The sequence below is a fragment of the Passer domesticus genome, chromosome 7 (genome assembly GCF_036417665.1).
Source record: "Passer domesticus isolate bPasDom1 chromosome 7, bPasDom1.hap1, whole genome shotgun sequence".
Lineage (NCBI taxonomy): Eukaryota > Metazoa > Chordata > Aves > Passeriformes > Passeridae > Passer > Passer domesticus.
In genome coordinates, this window is record NC_087480.1 from 34,721,228 (window position 1) to 34,742,086 (window position 20,859).

The 20,859-nt window shown below is 55.2% G+C and overlaps 1 protein-coding gene and 1 long non-coding RNA gene across 11 annotated transcripts in view; one reads left to right on the top strand and one right to left on the bottom strand.

Moving 5' to 3' along the window:
• The window catches only part of CACNA1E (calcium voltage-gated channel subunit alpha1 E), a 137,236-nt gene that overhangs the window by 90,339 nt on the left and 26,038 nt on the right, over nucleotides 1–20,859 (bottom strand). For 8 of the 9 annotated variants that reach the window (XR_010366041.1, XM_064427638.1, XM_064427633.1 and 5 more), the window contains exon 3: nucleotides 5,697–5,963. Coding sequence is in view for 8 of the 9 variants with exons in the window: in XM_064427638.1 (XP_064283708.1) it covers nucleotides 5,697–5,963 (267 nt within the window). In the remaining variant the exon portion in view is untranslated. Of the gene's footprint in view, nucleotides 1–5,696; nucleotides 5,964–6,394; nucleotides 6,802–20,859 lie in introns of those variants that run through there. The other variant, XM_064427634.1, reaches the window with a different exon arrangement.
• Nucleotides 5,844–19,577, top strand: LOC135304807 (uncharacterized). 2 transcript variants are annotated; one of them, XR_010366042.1, is made up of 3 exons: nucleotides 5,844–5,981; nucleotides 9,910–10,022; nucleotides 14,809–19,577. It is a non-coding gene; the product is annotated as an uncharacterized LOC135304807 (long non-coding RNA). The 2 variants fall into 2 exon arrangements; XR_010366043.1 differs by having other exon boundaries at nucleotides 14,812–19,577.

The window sequence follows — 20,859 nt, forward strand, 5'->3', positions numbered from 1 at the left end:
CTCAGAGCCCTGTCCAACCTGGCCGAGCCTAAAAGGGCAATCGCTCCCCAAAGCACTGACCTAAGGAGTGATCACTTTTGGTCACTGCCAAAAGTGATTCCCCAAACCCCGCTGGCCCAGTTTCTCCAGGAGTTGAACCTGGGTCATCACATCCAGAGCTGTGTGAGACATCAACCCCATGGAAACCAGCCCCCATAGCTCCAGCTGTGCCAGGTTTTGAGTTCCAAGAGGAAAAGAACCTCCCAAGGGACAGCAGGAACATCTGGCTGAACTGAGGGATATTTTACCCCTGCTCTTTACTTCTGCCAAGCCAAGCATCCTCCCAGTCGGGGCCACTGGACAACCCTCTATCAGTGCTTTGTTTTCTCCCACATCAGATGAATAACTACAAAACCTCACAGCCACCCAAAATGCAGAGTAGCCCTTGCCTCCCTCCAGGCCAAGTAATGAGAGCCCATCTCCCTCCAGCCTTCTCCTCCTCCTCTTCCGTCTGGCTTCTCCTGGAGGATCATTAGGGAGCCGATAAAAATAGGTTTTCTTATTGATTTATCTCCTTTACCCAATGCTCTCTCCCCTGCACCGTTGACTTGTTTCCTTAGCAACTGGGCCGATCCCTGTGCACGCCACACCTGCAGCTCCACACTTCCCTCCCGGTGCCTCTGAGGTGGGGACAGTGACCCCAGGCCATGGGGGCATCCCCCAGACCACCTGGAGCAGGGCTAACCCCATGCCTGGAGCTGGAGCTGCTTGGTGGGTCTGTCAGGAAGATCTTCCAGCTGTGACCTTCCTCTTCACCTTCCTCGCCAGCCAGAAGGCCAAACCAGCCCAGCCAGAGCACCCACCTGGATAGGGCAGGGAGTGAGCCCAGCTCCAGCTCCTGGAGGGGTTTGTGGGTTTGTGGTGCTGATGGGACATTGACAAATCTCCACAGGAGGCTGGGTACAAGATAAATCCCTCCCCGTATGCAGGCAAGGACAGGAGCTATGGAGGGATCCCCTCCATCCCATCCCTTCTCTCCACTCCTGGGCAGGCAGGTGGGGAAGGAGCAGAGGAGCCAGAGGAATGAGGCCTTGGGGAATGCTACCTTCCAGTGCCACCAAAAGAGCAGGAGCAACTCCAGCCCTGTCCATGCCTGCGTCATCCAGGTTTTCCAACATCTAGAAAGTCGTGTCTCTATTTCCCACCTCTCCCCACCCCTCCCCGGGGACCTGCTGCTCCGAGGGGCTTGCCCTGCTCCGAGATGTCAGGGAGAAAAAGCCTCAGTTCCTACACCTGTGGACTTCATCTTGCTGGTCCCACTCCCAGCACTGCTGCCTGTCCCACACAGACATGGCACAACAGGACCAAAGATCCACATCTTCAGCACCCACCCTTGGGATGCCCCACTCCTCCTCCTCTCAGCTCCACACCCCACCAGGAAGGAGCAGCTTCTCTCCAAGGTTGTTTTCAAAAAAAAAATCACAGGGTGTTTTGGGTTGGAAGGGCATTAAAGTCATCTGGTTCCAATCCCCTGCCACAGGCAGGGACACCTTCCACTAGACCAGGTTTCTCAGAGCCCCACCCCATCAGACCTTGAACAATTCCAGGGAGTCCACAACCCCTGTGGGCAAGTGAGGTTTTTGGTTTCCAAGAAAAAAACGAAAGTGCCAAGTAGAGCAAAGTCTGTGAGTGGCCCTAATTCAACTCTGGGATTCCCCATCCCCACAGTACCTCCCTGGCTTGTCCCTGGGGACACAAGGGATTTCCCTCCACTGATAAGACTATCCAGAGAGTTGTGGCCCCTCCTGGCTCCCTCTATCCCTGTGTCCTGCCACCCAGCGCTCCCAGCCCATCCATGCTGGGGGAGGATTGACAGAAAACAACATCCAGACCCCAAATCCTCCCGCTGGGAACACGAGCCAGCTGCTGCCTGCCTGCTACACAGAGGCTCAGGAGAGTGAACACGGGTTGTGCTTGCGTCCTGGAGCACCCAGCCCGCCTCAATCCCCCTGCAGGGACACAGGAGACCACCCTCCCTCCCTGCAGTCACAGCCTGCACGGCTCCAAAACGCAGCGGTGTGGTTTCCATCAAGGGTTAAACCGAAGGCAGGGACAGCCAGGAGTCCAACGGGGCAGAGCTGCCCACACTGCTGCCGCTCCCGTAGGGATGCAGGATGTGGGATGCCTGCCTGCCACGTGCAAACAGCTCCATGGAGAAGCGTCTCCTTCTCCCCCACCTCACCCTGGAAATCGAATCTCTCTCCTCTCCTCCTCCTTTTTTTTTTTTTTTTTTAAACAAAAAAGGACCACATCATGTGATTTTCCTGCCTTAACATCAGTTTTTTAACTTTGGTTGCCACAGCAACAGGATGCAACTTGGCATCACCATGACAACAGCTGCCTCTGTTTAAATTCACCATCTGACAGGCAGCCTCGCTCTCCCCGGCTGTCAAAAAGATGGACCTGCCATTACACCTACTCGCCCCTCCCAAAAAAAAACCTTCTAAAAATCTGATGAATGGAGGGCACAGAAAACAGGCTGGGAGCAGGGGGAGGGGGAAATGCTCTTGGGGAGGGCAAGGATGGAGCTGCCCAAGGATGGCACGACATGGCGCAGGCTCTTCCCTTGGGAAGGCGAGACCTGCTGGAATTTTGGCTGAGGAAAAGCCCAGGTGCCTGGCCAGGTGGGGTGTGGCATCACCAGGGTCCCCGAGGGGCACTGCCCATGCAGCACCAGGTCACAGGGAGAGCCATGGTGAGCAAAACAGCTCAAGCCACTCGTGGGTGTCCTTCCCGTGGAGCAAAATCCCCCTGACTGTTGGGATGGGGCTCTGAGGGCGCTCCAGCTGCTCCAGGCCAGCCCAACGCCAGATCTGGCACCCAAAGGGGACGAGAGAGGTGAAATCCCTCAGCACAGGGAACATGGACATCCTCTTCCCCTGCCACGCCGGGGGTAGGTGCAGTGGGCAGCCTGCAGCCAGATGCTGTCCTTGGGGACACAGCCAGAGGCACACAATGTCATCTGGCCTTCCTGGGGCGGGAGAGGGATCTTATCCAGGTCAAATGTGATTAAGCGGATGAGGAACGGAGCAGATATAGATGAGCTGCAGCCCATCTCGTATACTAACTGAATTGGAGCCTTCCAGGCAGCCAAACAAATGAAATCAGGGTGAAAGGCCTGGCCATCAGCAGGAGGAGAGCAGGCAAGAGGACAAGGCTGCGTTTCCCAAGGAGAAGAGAAGGAGATGTTCCCTACAGCCAAAACAGCAGCTGCCCCGTGGGTCGGGCAGGACCAGTTTTAAAAGAGCAGCTCCAGTGGAGGTTTCCAGTGAGCTTTCCAGCCAGGAACTCGGCAAAGGCTTGCCTCCCGTGGAGCTGCATCCCAGTCCCAGTTGCTCGTATTTCTCCTCCTTCTCCTCCATGCATCATCCCTATTTACACTGGGAAGCCAAACTGCAGAGGCTGCTGGTTATAATTACACAGTTACCCAGCAGATATCCAGGCCTGAATCACCAGATATTTTTAGCCCTATTACCTAGTCAACCAGAGCTGGATGAAGAAGAGCCTCCACTCGGCCCCGAGCTCCTCTCCAGCCCCTTTGGCTTTCCTCAGTGCTGTGCCCACCCTGACCCACAGCACCAGGACTGGCCCATGGCCCTCCCAGGGCCAGCAGCTCCTACTGACCATGGCCAAGATCCAGTGCTCTCCTCCCCAAAATGCCCTCACCCAGGAGAGATGCCATGGGCTCCAGGCCAGGCAGCTGAGGTGCTCACATGGTTTTTTCTGGCCCTACCAAAAGGCACCAGCTGCCTGTGCCAGGCTACAACTACAAGGATGCGAAGAACTGGCCAGGCCAGCCTGACAAAACTCATCACCAAAAGGCCTTGCCCGTTCCCAAGCCCTCAAAACTCCAGTGGTGCAGAGAAACATGCAGGGTGGATGCGTTTTTCTGGGAAAGAGATGGCAGCGGGGCGGGGGATAGGCAGGAACACCGAGCTCCCGCGCCTGGAGCACGCCTGTTCCCAGCACTCACATGGGAATATGTCACTTACTTCTGGAAAAAAAAAAAAAAAAAAAAACACAAAATGAGCCCATCTCCCTCATGCATTGCAAATTCCAGGGGAGAATAATGCTGGGGAGTTCTGCTCATGTGGTGGTGGTGGTGGTGGAGCTCCAGTCTCTAGGAGACAGCGCTGCCTGAAGATGAGACATCACGCCGGCACGGGACCCCAGCCCACGCCGCGAGCGCCGGGCCGGTGGCAGCACCCCAGCTCCTTCTGCCTCCCAACAAAAGCTGGAGGGGCGAGAGCCCTCCCACACCGTGCTGGAAAAGCACATGAATAATTTGGCATATTCTGGAAAGGCAGGCAGCCGGCCTGGCCGCTGCCCTGCAGGGCTCTGCGCTGCCACAGCCCCACGCTCCTGCAGCCACCCGCCCCAGAAGGGGCAGATCTGGGGATGCCAAGGGGAATTCAGCCCCTCCAAGCCGGCCCTCCACGCCCAGGTCACCCCCTGGAGCCTGGAGGTGTCACAGCTCCCCAGGTTCCTGCTTGGCAGAGGTTTGACCTGACGCGTGGGAGCTGCAAAGGGTCAATTCCCCTGCCACGCTCTGCAGGGAGGGTGACCTGTCCTGCACCCCTGGGCCTCACCCAAGGCTTTCCCCCGAGGCACCTGTTGCACCAAAGCAAGGCGTTGCTGCCTGGCACCAGGGAAAGCTCTCCCGTGCCCACCGGAGGAGCCAGGAACTCCACCAACAAGTTGCAGGGAGAGAAAGCGGCGGCAGCAGGAGCTGCATGGAATCACTGCTGCAGAACACGGCACGGGGAGGCTCCTACAGCCACAGCGCGGCCACGCTGAAGTTTTCAGGCTCAGATCCTCCGTGGGGGCAAAGCCCTGGAGGTGTCTCGGGGCACTGAGCCCAGGCTGGTGTGGGGCTGAGGGCTGTGGTGCTGGGCAGCAGCCAAGGCGCCCGGGGGCACCCACAGGGAGGGTGGGAGGAGAGAGAGGTGCGTGGGGAGCTATGAGAGGATGGAGGAACACGGGAAGGAGTGGGAGAGATCTGCACCCTCCACCCTGCGCTAGGAGAGGGGTCCCTGGGATAAAATCGTGGCTCCCCTGTGCCTGCCTCCCCAAAAAAAAAGGCCACGGGGCACAGCCAGAGGCTTCCAACATCCTTCCCTCTGCCGCAGGGAGGGGGCAGCCGGTTCCCAGAGCCACCGTGGGGGGCCGGGGGCTGCAGGGCGAGGACGGCTGTGCCCCTGCCGGGCACGGTCTGCAGCAAAGAGGGCACACACAGCAGGGACAGAGCCACCACCCAGCAGGGACTGGAGATCCGTGGGGCTCCCGGGGGGCCCAGGGTGACAAAACTCCACGAGACACCGAGGCACAGAGAAAAGGCCACTGCCTCCCAGCTCCCCAGGCGCACACACAGAGCATCCCAAAGCACGCGGGGATCAGAGCGCCCCATTAGCACGGGGATTTAATGAATCCAAGCCTCAGGAGGGGCTGGGGGACCCCCGGGAGCGGGGAGAAAGGGCTCGGCTCCTGCCAGGAGCAGGCAAGGAGCCGAGGACAGGAGGGAGAGCAGCAACAGGGAGAGGAGAGCATCCCCAGGGGCCGGGGCACCCCTCTCGGCACAGCTTACCTGCCCGAGAGTGCCACACACACGTGTCCTGGGCAGCCAGCGAGGCGAATCCCGGGGGCTGCAGAAAGGATATGGCCAGTCGATGAGCTTCTTGGCGTATTTCCTGACTATGTTCTCTTCCCCAAAGAGGAAGAGCGATCTGTTGACGGTGAAGCAGTTCTGCCGGACGGGGATGGGGTTGTACAGAGCCATAGTCCGGGCTCTCTGCGCTTTGGTTTGCTTGAAGGCTCCCGGGCTCCCTCCCGCAGGGGCAGGAGCTCCTTGCCGGCTCCGGTTCTGGTCGGAGCCCCCATCTCCGGAGCCCAGCCTGCCGGCCACTGCCTCCCCAAAGCGAGCCATCCTGGAAGAAAACACACAGGTGAGCCAAAGCAGCAGCACCGAGGCGGCGGGGTGGGGGGAGGGTGGGAGAGAAGAGGGAGGGGGTTGCGGGGCGCAGTCCCAACCACAGCCCCCTCCTCCTCGCCGGGTGATGCTCAGCTCCGTCTCTCCTCCATCCCCCTGGGGGAGCGGGGACCCGCGCGGACGAGAGGCGGCACGGGGGGCAGCCGGGCCCCCCCAGAACGGCCACCCGGGCAGCGGGGCGGACAGCGAGCCCTCCTCCTCCTCCCTCTCCGTGCCCAGCGGAGTCCCTAAGCGCCTTCCCCCTGGAAGCGAGGGGTTGAAGCCGGCCACATCCTCCCCACGGCGGAGCCCCAAGCAGCCCCCCTGACCCCCCCAGCCCCCCGCAAGGGCAGGGAGCCGAATCCCCGCGGCCACGGTCGGGAACAGCACCCAGCGCAGCAGCCGCGGCCGGGGGAACAGGTTGCAGCGTGGTCCAGCCTAGTTGGAGCCAAGTGTCCAACTCCTTCCTCCCGACTCCATCTTCAGCATCCTGCGGGAGCCGGGCCGCCCATCTGCCGGCGGGCAGGGGCAGCGGGCAGGGCTGGAGGGCCGAGCCCCCGGGCGGGCACCTGCGGCGGGCAGGGATGCCCAGCCCTCGGCGGCCAGGGCAGGAGCACGCTTCCTGCGGCGGCGGCGGCTTCCCGCAGGAGCCGGGCCACAAAATTAAAGGCTGCCGCGCCTCTGCAGCTCGGGGACAGCTCGCTTTAATGAAGTCAGTGGCAACACAGGCGCACACCAGCGCGCACACACGCGCAACACGCCCGGCTCGCTCCCTCGCTCCATCCAGCGCGTTCTTTTGGCAAGCACGGGAGCTGCCGCAAAGGAAAATCAGAGGCGAGGGGTGGGTCTGAAGGGAACAAAGGCAATGGGGGAGCCCCCACCCTGCCAGGAGCGCGCACACATCCCCCCCCGCCCTGGCTGCAGAGGGCTTTCCAGCACACGGGTGCTCCTGGGTGAGTGGCTAAATTGGGGAGCATCGGGGGGCTCCCCTCCCTACATCTCCCCCTGCGAGCATCTCTCTGTGGCCACACGCATCCCCCCGCCCCCATCCCCGGGGCACTTCGGGGCTGCCGGAGCCGCCCGGTGGCAGCGGGTGCCCGGGGAGTGCCCTGCTGCTCCCCCGCATACAGATGAGCTCCACTCCTCGGCGTTTTCCTCCTCTTGACACACGATGCTGTCTGGAAGGAGCAGCGGCTCATCCGAGAGGTGTAAACACCCCGGGCTGGATGTGCCCTGCAGGAGCTTCCCGGGGGTGGGGGTGACCCTACTGCACCCCTCCAGGCACCCCTTTAAGGGCAGGGGAGCGGGGATGCTGCTGGTGCTGCAGCCACACGTGTGCCAAGGTCACCCCGGGTCCCCTGGGGCTGTGCTGGGCCGTGCCCCGGTGTGGGGGCTGCCTGCCCACCCACCCACCTTTGGGGAACCCGCCCTGCCCTCCTGGCACACACAGGGCACTCCCAGGGATGTCCCCAAGTCCTCTTGGCACAGCAGGGCACAGCACACCCTGCCAGCTGCTCACACGCAGGGTCCCCCGCCCCTCCTGCTAAACCCCGAGGCCACACAGCTCCCCAGGGCCTGTGACACTCTCCACCTGCATTTCCCACAGCCACGGCTCCAGCCAGCAGCACAAGACATTCCGTGTCCCTGTCATGCTCATCCCTCGTCCACCCCACCTGCCCTGCAAGGACAGTGCCTGCTGCCCTGTCCCTCACACCTGCTGGGGGCAGCCAGGACTGCTTGAGGCATTTAAATTGTAATAAATAAATAAATAAACCAATCAAGCTCCTAATCACATGAATCATTGACTCGTTTGGGCCAGGGCTTCTCCCTCTGTGCAGCACCTGACCAGGGACTTCCCCACTCTGCAGGCTGAGAGTGCCTGAAGGGCCACAGGGTTTGTTTTTTGGCCCAGGCTGTCATGGGTGCACTGCCAGGAGCCCTTGGGCTGGCTGGGTGAGAAAGAGGAAGGGCCAGATCCTCCTCAGCAACATAACACCGGAGTGTTTGCAAAAGGGGTTGTGGGATCACTGCCCCAACCTCAGCCAGGCACCGAGAGCCCACCAGCTCTGCGTGGCACCCAACCCTTCCTCCAATGATCCTTATAACCCAACCCTTCTTCCAATGATCTACAACCCAACCCTGTCCTTCCAATGATCTTTGTAACCCAACTCTGTTGTCATCTTATTGCAAAGGTTTCATACCCTCTCGGTGGTTTCTCAGGGGCAGCTCCTCACAGCACTGACTTTTTCTTCTTCTCAGCACAGCCAACAAACTCCATCTCCCCCCTCGACCAGCCAACCTGCTCTTTTATAATACCCCTCTTAACTGGATCCAGCTGTGGCCTATTAAGGGCAGGCTTGTTCTTAATGCTTGATAACTAGCACAGCTGTAACTCCTTAGGGGTGAGATTACTATCACCACTATCTCTAGTCTCCTACCTTCTATCTATCCACACAACTCTGTCCTTCCAATGTTCTTTATAACCCAACTCTCTCCTTCCAATGATCTATAACCCAACCCTTCTTCCAATGATCTATTACCCAACTCTGTCCTTCCAATGACCTTCATAACCAAAGTGGGTTATCTGGGGGGTGCACAACAAGCCCCTGGTTAGCTCACTATAACCCTGCAGCACAGAGTGGAGCAGAGGTGCTCAGATCCCTCCCAAAACACTTCCCAGGTCACCAGCCAGCCAGAGTGACCCTGGCTTTTCATTCTGCTGACATCAGGAAAGGAAGTGGCCACAGCAGCCACCAGCTAATTACAGTCCCTTCCATCCAGCCCAGGCAAGACACTGCCCTGAACGAATCAATCATTATTTGGGGCTCACCCCACCTCCTCTCACCCTCCTCCTCCTCGTCCCCACCACTGGCTGTTGCCACCTCTGAGCCCTTTGAGGCACTGTGGATGAAGCCCGAGGCTGGGCCGACGGCCAGGAGCAGATCCTCAGCCGTGCAGAGCTCCTGCTCCTGCTGCCCCAGCCCTCTGCCATCCCAGGCCTCGCCCAGCCGAAATTCAGCTCTGCGTGGTACCCAGGGCCCGAGGACGATGGGGAGGGCTGCACCCAGCACTGCCCTCCATCCCTTCCTGGCTCAGGGCAAGGGCTGAGGGCGAGGAAGGCAGCCTTCCTCCTCCATTCCCTGAAAGCAGGGGTGCAGCCCTTACCTGGACACTTCTGCAGGGGCACAGGGCTGTCCCCTGAGCCCAGAGCTGGCTGCCACCTCTGCCCTACACTCACTGCTGCAGAGCAGAGCTCAGGATCACCCTGCTGGGAGCCTCTCTCCTGCTCAGACAGTGCTAAAGGATGGGATATTTATGAGAAAGCAGCTCCTTAAGAGAAGATTGAGAGCCAAAAGGAAATAAATAAGTCTCTGGCTATGCCAAGAGATGCAGGCTCTGTTTCCCAGGATGTTTATTGCCATCCTCGTCTTGACCCTCACCCAGCACGCTGGGATTTGTGAGTCAGGGAGAAGCGTGGCTGATGCCCACATGATTCAACATGGCACAGGGATTCAGAGCCAGCTCCTGGGGCTGTTTGGGTTTTTGTCAGGGGAGGAAACGGGAGAAGACAGGGAACAGCAGGTGCCAGGACAGGAAGGCGCTCGGGATGCGCTCGGTTTTATGGACACAGGCTAACACCCCTCCAGCTCCAGCAAGCTCCGAGGGGGAGCAGCTGAGGGAGCTGAGGGGGGGCTCAGCCTGCAGAAAAGGAGGCCCAGGAGAGACCTCAGTGCTCCTGAAAGGAGGCTGCAGCAAGGTGAGGGCTGGTCTCTTCTCTCGGGCAACAAGTGACAGGGAAGAGGAAACAGCTTCCAGTCATCCCAGGGGATGTTCAGGCTGGATTTTAGGGAAGGTGCCTCCTCCAAAAGCGTTCTCTAACCCTGCAGGGGTCTTTTCTGGAGCAGGCAGCCCAGAAAGCGCTGGAGTCACCAAGCCTGGGAGGATTTGAAAGACATGTGGCACTTGGGGACACGGCTGAGTGGTGGCCTCGGCAGCGCTGGGTTGATGGCTGGACTCGGTGAGTTTACAAACCTTTTCCCACCTCAACCACCCCGCAGTTCCGTGACTCTCACACCAACACCGCCTTCAATCCCCTCCTTGCTCTTCCCGCCCCTCTCCCAGCCCAGCACGGCGGGACAGGGAGGGGACACGGGGCTGTCCCCGCCGGGACCCCCAGCCCGGTGTCACATCCCCCGCCCTGCGCGGCCGCCGCCGCTCCGGCATTGCCATCTAGTGGCTGCTGTCCCCTGCTGTCCCCTCCCGAGCCTCCCTGCCCTGGGATGCTCGGATGGGATGCGGAGCCCCCGAGCAGTTCCCGCATCCCTTCGTGCGGCCCTCGGAGCGCCCCGGGATCTCCTGGCTGAGCGTTGATGGGCACAGGCACCCAAAAACAAACAAAAAAAAACCTAAACCAAAACAAAACAAACAAAAAACCCCACCTAAACAAAAAACAACAACAAAAAATCCTAAAAAAGAAAACACACCAAAAAAAACCAACAAAAAAAAGCCAACAAAAAAGCCAACAAAAAAATCCCAGCAAAACAAGAAACAACAACAACAAAAACCTAAAAACCAAAACACACCAAAAAAACCCACCAAAAAAAACCACAAAAAAAGCCAACCAAAAAAAAATCCCACCAAAACAAAAACAGCCAAAAAACAAAGCACAAAAAAACCCACAAAAAACCAACAAAAAACAAAAACAAAACAAAAAAAAAACACCAAAAAGAACAACAACAACAAAAAGACAATTTAAAAAAAACCACAAAAAACCAGAAAAAAACCCAAAACAAAAAAAAAATCAGAAAAAAAACCCCAAAACAAAAAACCAAATCAACCAAAAAAATCCCAAACAAACAAAACAAAACAAAAAACCTCCAGGAAATAGTGTTAAAAGCATCCTCTGCCAAGCCCCAGGCTGCTCAGAAAGCCAGAGCTGCTCCTCAGCTTGGAGGGAGCACCAGGCAGGGCAGAAGTCCCTGAGGGGAGGCTGAGAGTTTGGGGTTGTTCAGCCTGGAGAAGGTTCTAGGGAGGGTTTAGAGACCCTTCCAGTGCCCAAAGGGACTCATGGGGACTGGAGGAGGACTTGGGCAAGGGCCTGGAGTGACAGGAAAGGGGAAATGGCTTCACACTGACAGAGGGCAGGGTGAAATGGGATATTGGAAAGAAATTCCTGGAGACAGGGTGCACAAGAAGCTGTGGCTGCCCCACCCCTGGAAATCTTCAAGGCCAGGTTGGAGGTGGTTTGGAATAACCTCGTCTAGGGAAGGTGTCCCTGCCCATGGGACTTTCAAACCTAGGTGCCTTCAAACCTAGACATTCTATAATTCTAATACAGGGTCTGGAGAAGGAGGACAGGCTCCCCTTCCATGACTGATATTCCCAGGAGATGTGATGGACTGCACTCATCTTAGAAAGTGGCTTTTGGCATCCTGATTTATTTTTAAAATATGGCTGTGCTGAGATGAAAAAAAAATAAAATTAGGAAAAAAAAAAAAAAGATCAAATGAGAACCATCTCTCCAGTGTGCTCTGGCCAAATTTCAAATTGGGACTGAGTAGCTGTGACTCAGAAGGGTGTTTATAACCATGCAGGAATGCAAGGTTTTTTCCAGGAACAGTTTCATTACCTGCTGGATTAGAAGGAGGATGGGGATGCAAAGGAGAAGTCCTGCTGAGCCCAGCACCCCTGCAGCAGCAGGGACACAGAACCCCCGGGCTGGAACACACCAGCCTGTGCCTGATGCTCATCTGTGCAGATGTTGGCAGCTGTGGCACAGGCCAGGACAGCCCTGGTGGCATTTCTTGTGCCAGCAAAGCCCTGCAGAGGCTCTGCAGCACCTCAGGGCAAGGCAGCCCTCACCAACCCAGGGAAAGGGTTCCTCTCTGCCACCTGCTCCCACCTCCTTCCAACAACCCCAGCAGGATGTGAGGTTCTTCTCCAGCCCTGACAGAGGTGGGCACCACCATCCTCACAACCACCAGGACACGTTCCCCACACCAACCCAGAGCTGGGATTCTCCGGGATTTATCCACTGAGGGGTCAGAGGGCTGGGAGAGAAGGGAGAGGCAGCAGATCTCACACCAGGCTGTGAATTCTGCACTCCCTCACCTGCCCTGGGCTGCAGCAGCCACTCCAGTGTCACACAGCAGCTGTGGCAGGAGAACTTGGATGTGTGGGGCTGGAATTATCTGTGTGCTGCCATAAAGCATCCCCACACCCACAGACACTGCTGCTTTAATCACCAGGACCACGAGGCCAGCCTTGGCATCCTCCAAATCAACAGGAAAACAATATTGTAAAGCTCTCTTTTGCTGGGATAAGGGGATAATTCTCTGGGAAAGGAGATTTTGGTGGCTGTACCTCCCCCCAGACAAGCTTTTGCAGGTGATGGAGACACAGGAAAAGCAGTGCCAGAACAGCTCTCACCCAGGCTCCCCCCTGCAGCCCCTTCCCAAGACCCCAGCTGCAGCACACCTTCACTCCCACCCTTTTCCTGACCTCTCTGTAAGTGTCTGCCTGGACAATCCAGCCCAGAGCATCCCTGGTCCCACCTCTTAAAATGCCTGCCAGCTCTCAACTGCTGAGCAAAACACAACACAGCACAAACCCGAAGCAAAATGCCACAAAAACACGAGGGTAGCAGGTCCCACTCGAGGCTCCCAAGCCCACAACATCCCACCAGAACCCACCAGGGCCTCCAGCTAGCCTAGGGGTGAGAGGCAGCCCTGGGAGCATCCATCCCTTCACCTCCTCCCAGTGATCTGTGGTGACATCTTCCTGTGCAAGCCAAGGGGAGACACATTAACGCTGTCTCTGATGTCATTATGATATTTTTTATATATTTTTAGTGGTTTTAACATGCATATTTGTAATTTTTTAAGTTTAATCATTGAGCATAGTTTTGTATTTTGTGAAGCTAAAAAACCAAACATCTTAAAAACTTCGCAGTTAGAAGCTAAAAAGTCTCTTGTTACTTTGAAAAACTAAAGTTTCTTTTAAAGTACATCTAAAAAGTCCCATGTTACTTTGAAAAACTAAAGTTTCTTTTAAAGTACATCTTATAAATTAAGGTTAAACTCGTTTAAGGGAGATGTGGCCCCACATTGCACTGCTGTGGGAGCGGGGCAGTTCATGCACAGAGCTCCTGATACAGCAGAACATTAATTAATTAATTAATTAAAGGTGGATTTAACAACAAAATGGTGGGACCACAGAATGTACTGGGTTGGGAGGGACCTTTAAAGGCCATTTAGTCCAATTCCCAGTTTTCAACTAGACCTTTACATGATGGCAGGCTTGCTAAAGGACAGCAAAGGAACCTCCAGTCCTTATGGGGCACTTATGGGACACAGCAGGGATGTGCATGCAGCCCCACACAACCCACAGGAGCTGATTTGGGTGTCCCTCTGTCCCTGTGAGGCTCAGTGCCTGCACCAACCCACCCACAGAGGCTGCTCAGCACTTGGTACTCCCCAAAAACACCCAACCAAAACCCAGAGCCGCCTTTGTGGGTGCATGGCAGCACCCAAGCAAGCTCAGGGTTGTTGTTGATGATGCTTCCCCCAGCCTGACACTGCCTGCTCTCCCCTTTCCACCCCACTCTGAGAGCTCCTGGCAAGGCAGAGCTCCTCGGGCTAGCCCTGCCTTAGCCCTGGAGGCTTTGTGGCTCAGCTGAAGGGCCCTGCAATAATCAGCCATTAATAAATTGCCTGCAGTGCCCTGCTGCTGTGTTTAGCTTTGCCAGCCCAGGCTCTAATTGGCGTTTGCAGTCACATCCTGGCTGCTCTGGGCAGGCATGCAGCAATCCCCCCTCTCAGGGAACAGCTGCCCACCCTCCCCTCTTTGCCATCACATTCAAGAGAATTTCCAGCCCTGCTTCCAACCCCCAAACCCCTCCACACAAGCTGTGCCCTCAGCCAGAAGCTGTGGAGCATCCCAGGCTCACTGTGGCAGGAGGTGAGGTCACAGATCTCCTCCATCTCACACAGGTCCAGCCTTGGGCAAGAGAGGTCCACGTGAGAAGATCCAGTGGGGGAAAAATAAGAATATTTCAGAATGGCCCTGCCCAAAATATTGGGACTGAGCAGCATGGAGAAAGGGAGAGCAAAGAGATGAGGAAGGGATGGAGCAGAGACCAGGGGGATATTCCCCTTCTTGCCTCCAAAGAGCCAGACACCAAGCTGCCAAACTCTACATGTGTGTGGGAACAAGCTCAGAAAATACATCCTCAGAGCCATCCATAGACAGCCAACAGCAGAAAACTTATTTCTAGCCTGTCAAAGGGTTGGAGAGGGATTTCTAAAAGCATTTTTTCAACTGCTGCACTTCCCACAGCAAAAGGAAGCCCCCAGCATCCTCATGATCTCTCTGGCACAGCAGTGCTAGCTCCTGCCAGAGCCACCAGGGGATTTTCTTCTCCCTTTGACCCTTTTTCTTCTCCTCTTCACCCCTCCAAGAGGCAGGTCCATGCCTGAGGAGCACCCAGTGCCTCCTCTGATCTCTGCCCACCCTGCAAGGCTCGAGCTGGATAAACCCAGCAGAGCACCCTCTGCCAGGAGTGGGATGGCAGAGGAGTCTCCTTCCTGCCCTTGGGCTGCAAACACCCCCTGCAATAAAAAGAAAGCTGGACCAGAACTCCACCAACTCCACCTCCAACCCAATGCAACCAAACTCACAGGCTCAGCTTTCTCCAAAGCACCCTGCTAGCAAACAGGGGTGGCTTTGACAAAACCACGTTGTCAGGACAAGCGCCAGGAGAAGACAGAGCTGTTGAAATTTTTTTTTTTTTTTTTTTTTTCCAGCAGGTCTGAACTTGCACTGAGCAGCTGATGCTCAAGACAGCCAGAGAAGCCCCATCCCTGGCGTGCAGCCAGGAAGGAGATGCTGCTTCCCTCTCCCAAACCTGTGAAAGAGAAAAGGCCACGGAGCAAAACCTCTCTCTGAGAGCTCCTCAGTGCTGGGAGGTGTGAAAAAACGTCCCCCTTGCTGCAGTGACAGGCAGGCAGCTCAGCAGCCTCCCTGAAGGCAAACACCCTCAGCAGCCAAGGCTGAACACGGCTCCGAGACTCCTCAATGGGGAAAAAAAAAAAAAGTTCATTGAGGAATTTTTAGGCTTAATTCCATCAGGGAAAATGCAAGGGAAAGGAAGTTACAGCATATCAGGTGCTGTCTCACGAGTTGTGGAGGGGTGAGGGGGAAAAGTAACTCCTGTGAGGCTCCTCTGGTGCCAAATGAAGGAGTTGGGATTTGTAGCAGAGCTTGTGGAGATGTCACAGGTTCCATCACAGCATCACCCACCATGGTGGGGCGTTCTGAGCTGCCAGGAAAGCTCCTTCCCACCAAAAAAGCTGGTTGGCATCACCCAGGGAAGATGGGACAACACCAGCTGGGATTTCAGGTGGGTTTTGGGAAGGACAATGTCCCACTGACCTCCTTCCCCACGGCTGGGATAAGCACCAGAACATTTGAAAGCTGCTTTAGTACAAATCCAGGAACCTTCCTGAAGCTTTAAAGAATCATGGAAGGGTTTGTGTTGCAAGGAACCTTAAAGATCATCCCATTCCAACCCTTTCCATGGGCAGGGACACCTTCCACCAGACCACACTGCTCCAAGCCCCATCCAGCCTGGCTTCCAGGGATGGGACATCCACAACTTCTCTGAGCAACCTGTGCCAGGGCCTCCCCACCCTCAGTCGAGAAAATGCCATTTTAGGAGTGCCCAGTGAATGATCAGTATTTTTAAATTGATCATTTGAGTTAAATGAAAAATAAGTGATCGTCTGATCAAACTAGATACCTGCTGAGGTCCCTGAATTAATCTATTACACTGTCATCCCTGAAATTCAAACAGTGGGTGAGGGTGGGAGGGGCAAGGCAGGTACTACACTCATTGAAATTGAGAGTAAATAACATTAACCCTACAAACTGGAGAGGCTGGAAAACACCTCTGTCACAAACAGCAGCCACCCTCCCCTCAGAATCACACAGGGACAGCTGGGGGCTGCCGGGGAGAGGGGAAGAGGATGAATTATTCCAGGGGAGGGAAAGGACGAGGATGCAAACGAGCAGGAAATGTCAGAAGTTTGGGTGCTGCACCGATCACGCTCTGCCAGGGCAGGGAGATGCTGAAAAGCAGGCAGTGCTGAAGGAGAGGGCTGTGCTGCCATCCAGAGGGACTCAGCAGCCTGGAGGAACAGCAGAGGAGCAGCGTGGAGCTGGAAACACCAAACGCTGCACTTGGGGAAGAACGAACCCATCCGTGCTGGCTGGGAAGGGCTGGGCAGGGAGAGCCCCGCAGAATTCACAGAATCCCAGAATCACTGGATTGGAAGAGACCTTCAAGATCATCGAGTCCAACCCAGCCCCAACCCCTCAGCTAAACCCTGGCCCCCAGTGCCACATGCAGGCTTTGTTAAACACACCCAGGGATGGTGACTGCACCACCTCCCCGGGCAGCCATCCCAGAACTTTATCCCCCTTTCTGTGAAAAACTTCTTCCTAATATCCAGCCTGTATTTCCCTTGGAGCAGCTTGAGGCTGTGTGCTCTGGTTGTGTCAGTGCTGCCTGGAGACAGAGCCCAGCCCCAGCTGAGCACAGGCACCTTTCAGGAGTGATGATGGCACCCCTAAGTCTCTTTTTCTCCAGGCTGAGCACCCCCAGCTCCCAGGTTTGTGTTTCCAGCCCCTCTCCAGCCTCGTTGCCTCCTCTGGATGTGCTCAAGCATCTCAACATCCTTCCCAAACCGAGGGGCCAGGACTGGCACAGCACTCAGGGTGTGCCCTCACCACTGCCAAGGACAGGACCCAAGGGACCTGGTGGCCACCAGCACTGTGCTCTTAAAAAAATTGGCCAGCAGCCCCCTGGGATGTGTAGGCAAAGCCAGTGGGTCGAGGAGGTGGCCTGTCCCCTTCCTTTAGCCCTGGTGACACATGCAGAGTGCTGTGCCCCACAGGACAGGGGACATGGGCTACTGGAGCAGCTCCAGCCAAGGTGATGAAAGGACAGGAGCTGGCAGGGCTGGGGCTGCTCAGCCTGGCTGGAAGAGGCTCACAGAGGATCTGATCCATGCACAGAGCACCTGGCAGGGGGGGAGAGGCAGAGCTCCTGTCTGCAGCACCCAGGGGTTGGACTTCAGTCACGCCAGAGCTGCCCCAGCCCTATTGCCCAGCCCTCCCAAAGCCCTGGGGTCAAGGCAACAGGCACAAAATGCAATAAAACAATGCCTGGACAGAGGAATACACTTTTTCACTGTGAGGGCAACTAAATATTTGGGACAAGCTACCCAAGCTACCCCATGGACTCTCCATGTTTGGAGATGCTCAGAACCCACCTGGACATGCTGCTGGGAGAAATTTGGAGGACTGTGGAGCCTGCTCTAGGTGACCCTGCCTGGGGCTCTTTGCCACTCACTGCCTCACAATAATTCTGTTTCTGAGCCATGGCCAGCCCCAGGCCAAGAGGGAAGCTCCTTCCAAAGGCTGGCTCCTGGAAAGCACAGACCACAGCCTGAACACTGCTCCAAGAGGAGCTAACAAAGCTTCCCAACACCTGCAGCTGGGATTCCAGTGAGGGAAGCAGGAACTGCCAGGATGCAGTGGCAAAACACAAGGCAGCAGCTCCTGAGTGGAGGCATCTCCTGGGAACCACCTGAGGAGCTCCCTGGAACCACTTCTGAGCCTGCATTATTTCTGAATAAACACAAGAACAATCAACCTTAACAGAAATCAATCTTAATGGGAAAATGCTCTTAATTAACTCAATGGAATAATACTACCTAACACTACAATGAAAATAACAACATGAGAAATTTACTGGAGAAACTAAAAAGGGTATAAAAAGCATATTATGGTTTTAGGAGATTCTGTTTTGCTTGCAACCACTCGTGGCTTCATCAAAAACAAAGCAATCATTGTGTTCTCTTTTGTCCATATTGGTCCATATTAGTCTAAAACTTTTTCCATTCCATATTTAATGATTTTGTTCTGCTGGCAGGACTCCTGTCTCCCCCACTCTGCAGAAATAATAATTAATGCCTCCTGGGGGGCATCTCCTGGGAACCACCTTGTCCTTCCATGCTCAGCTCCTGAGGAGCTCCCTGGAACCTCCTCTGAGCCTGCAGTGGCTCAGCCACACGGGAAGGCTCAGCCTGTCCCACCCCTCTGGCAGCCCTCGGGAGGCTCTGCAGTCCCTGGAATTAACTCAGGGAATTCCTGCAGGGTGTGCCAGAAACCCAGGCGTTGAGGAAATTGGGTGAAGGATGCTGCTATTTCCATGCTGTTGCCAGGATATTCAGTGGAACTCGAGCTCGTGCCAAACTCCTGCCCAGGATGCCAACCTTGGTCTGCACTGGAGGAAGCAGGGGCAGCACAGGCAGGTTCAGGGCAGGTTCCTTTTGGAGAGATGTTTCTCTGCTGCTCAAGGCAAGGAGCCATGGCAAAAGGCACATTTCAGGGCACTCATTTCCAGGTTTAGCACGCCCAGAGTCCTTCCCACTGCCTGCACTGCTCCTCGTGCAGGGTGAAACATAAACAGGCAGAGCCCCGTTAACAAAGAGACAGTCGTTAGGCTCAGAGAAGTTAATTGCTTTGCAGGGTGTTGTAGAAGACTTGGAAGCATGGGTGGATGCACAGGAAGGATGCTCCCAGGTATGGAATTCCCAGCATCACCTGCCACCGAGGTCTCAGGGCTGCAGAGCCCCCAGAGCTCCTGCCTGAGCTGCCCCAACCTCATTTCCCAGCCCTCCCAAAGCCCTGGGGTGATGGCAACAGACATCTGAAGAGGAGCCCGTGGTGGGGAAGGACAGACCCAGAGGGTGCTGTGTTGGAACCCTGGCTGCTGAGAATTTTAGATTTTCTGTGCTGACAGGCACTGACCCCCAAGAGAACACTGCATTGACCTGAGGCCGTAGAGAAGGCTTCCAAAATTGAATTATAGAACTAAGATTATAGATGTGTAGTTTAAATAGAAGTGTGTAATATCACACAGTGGAAAACTTACAGTTTAAGGTTTTAGAATATAGTAATATCTATAAAGCAGGATGGAGGTTTTAGGGCCATGGTTGGTTCTTCTTCTTCACCTTCTTCTCCATGGGTCTGGGTGGTTTTGTGTAATTGGATAAAAAAGTCCACATTGCAGGCCATGGGTGGTTGGTTATTGGTTTAAAACTAAAACTAATTTAAGTGTCATTTCTTAATTGGACAGTTTATCCTTAAAAGGCCTTGTAGAGAGAGAGAGACAGGGCTCCATTTTTACCTTGTTAAAGTACTGTAGAACTCACAGTTTGTGAGACTGTAACATAGATAAGAACTAATAAACGTCTGAGCCTGAACAAGAAATACCATCTCATGCATGTAATCCCAACCTTGGCAGAAAAAAGAAGAAAAAGAATCGACAGTGCTGGGGAATATGCTGGGAGACAGCGATGGAACTGGCAGCCCAGCACACACCAAAAGGGCCCTTTGTCTCATTCAGCACCCGTAAAAAGAATTTAAAAAAAAAAAAAAAGGGGGGAAAAAACCCTCAGCTTCATTTGTAATCTGGGATGCAGAGCGTGCACATAACCAGACAGAGGCTGCCAAGTCACAAAAAGCCAGTGAGATGTGTGAGCAGCACCCCGTGTGTCTGCAGCCTGTTCTGCTCTCTCCTGTTCTCCTTCCCATGCAGCCACACGGAGGCAGAGCTGCAGAACGCCCCAGCACAAAGCTCCCTGGAGCAGGGATTTGCTGGGTCTGCTTTTCCTGGGAGCTCCCTAGGCCCCCAGGAAAACACACCTTGCAAATTCACAGCACAGAGACACGAATTGAGGTGCTGCAAGACAGGACATCACTTTTATTTCCATTACCCTTTGGGTCACTGTGCTCACTCAGGGACACTCAGACCCTCCACCCATCACTCAGGGTTGGGATATTGGGACACAGGACAGATGATGGACTTTGGGCCTGGCCAGCATAAGAGATTTGGTAACAGGATGCCTTGGCAAGAGCAAACAGAACTTTGAGGATTAAATCATAATTACAAGGAGATTCAATCAGACAGGTTTACTGGAAAAAGAAAATTGCATCATGACTTCTGCAAGCAAGAGATGTTTACAATGTGTAAGTTTGTTTATGTGATGATCAACCCAATCACTGTAGTAAAACATTACTAGCCTTCCTAGAATAAGTATAAAAGCAGTTGTACTCCACAGTAAAACTGGATTCTTTGACCACCTCAAAGTCTTCCCCATCTCTCCTCATCACCGATACCTCAGGTGCTCAAAGGCTGAATTACAGCAGCCACGGGTCTGCTGCTTTCCCCCCAGCTCCTCCATTCCCTGCCCACCACCTTCCTGGAACCAGGCTTTTCCACACATCCTGCCTCTAAACATCATCCCAAAACGAGGGCACAGCTTGCACTCCCCAAACTGCACAAGCCAAGCTTAACAAATCCCCGTGCACACGTGGGTTTCAGCCATGCAGAGCAGGACTGGGTCCTGTGGGCTTCAAATTCAGCCCGAAGCTTTTCTGGGATGTGCTCCCTGTGTGGCTCTGCCTGTCCTTACCATCAGCTAAGGAAGCAGCTGCTGCTCCTGGAGAAGCCACAGGAGGTTCCCTGTTTGCTTATTTTGATGAGGAGCTTTCCTTCTGAGCTGTCTCTAAGCTCCACACTATCCAAAGGATGCTGCCAGGCATCCAGAGCAAAGACAGCAGTGATTCTACCTTGGAGCACTGCAGATCTCTCCAGGTACCTCCATCCTGGCCCCAAGGTGTGAGCACAGGGATGGAGGGCAGGGCAGCAGGCTGGCACTCTGGAAAAATGGGGTTTAGGGTCTGCCCTGGGCTGAAGCCCCTCAGACATGAACAAGGTGGGCTGG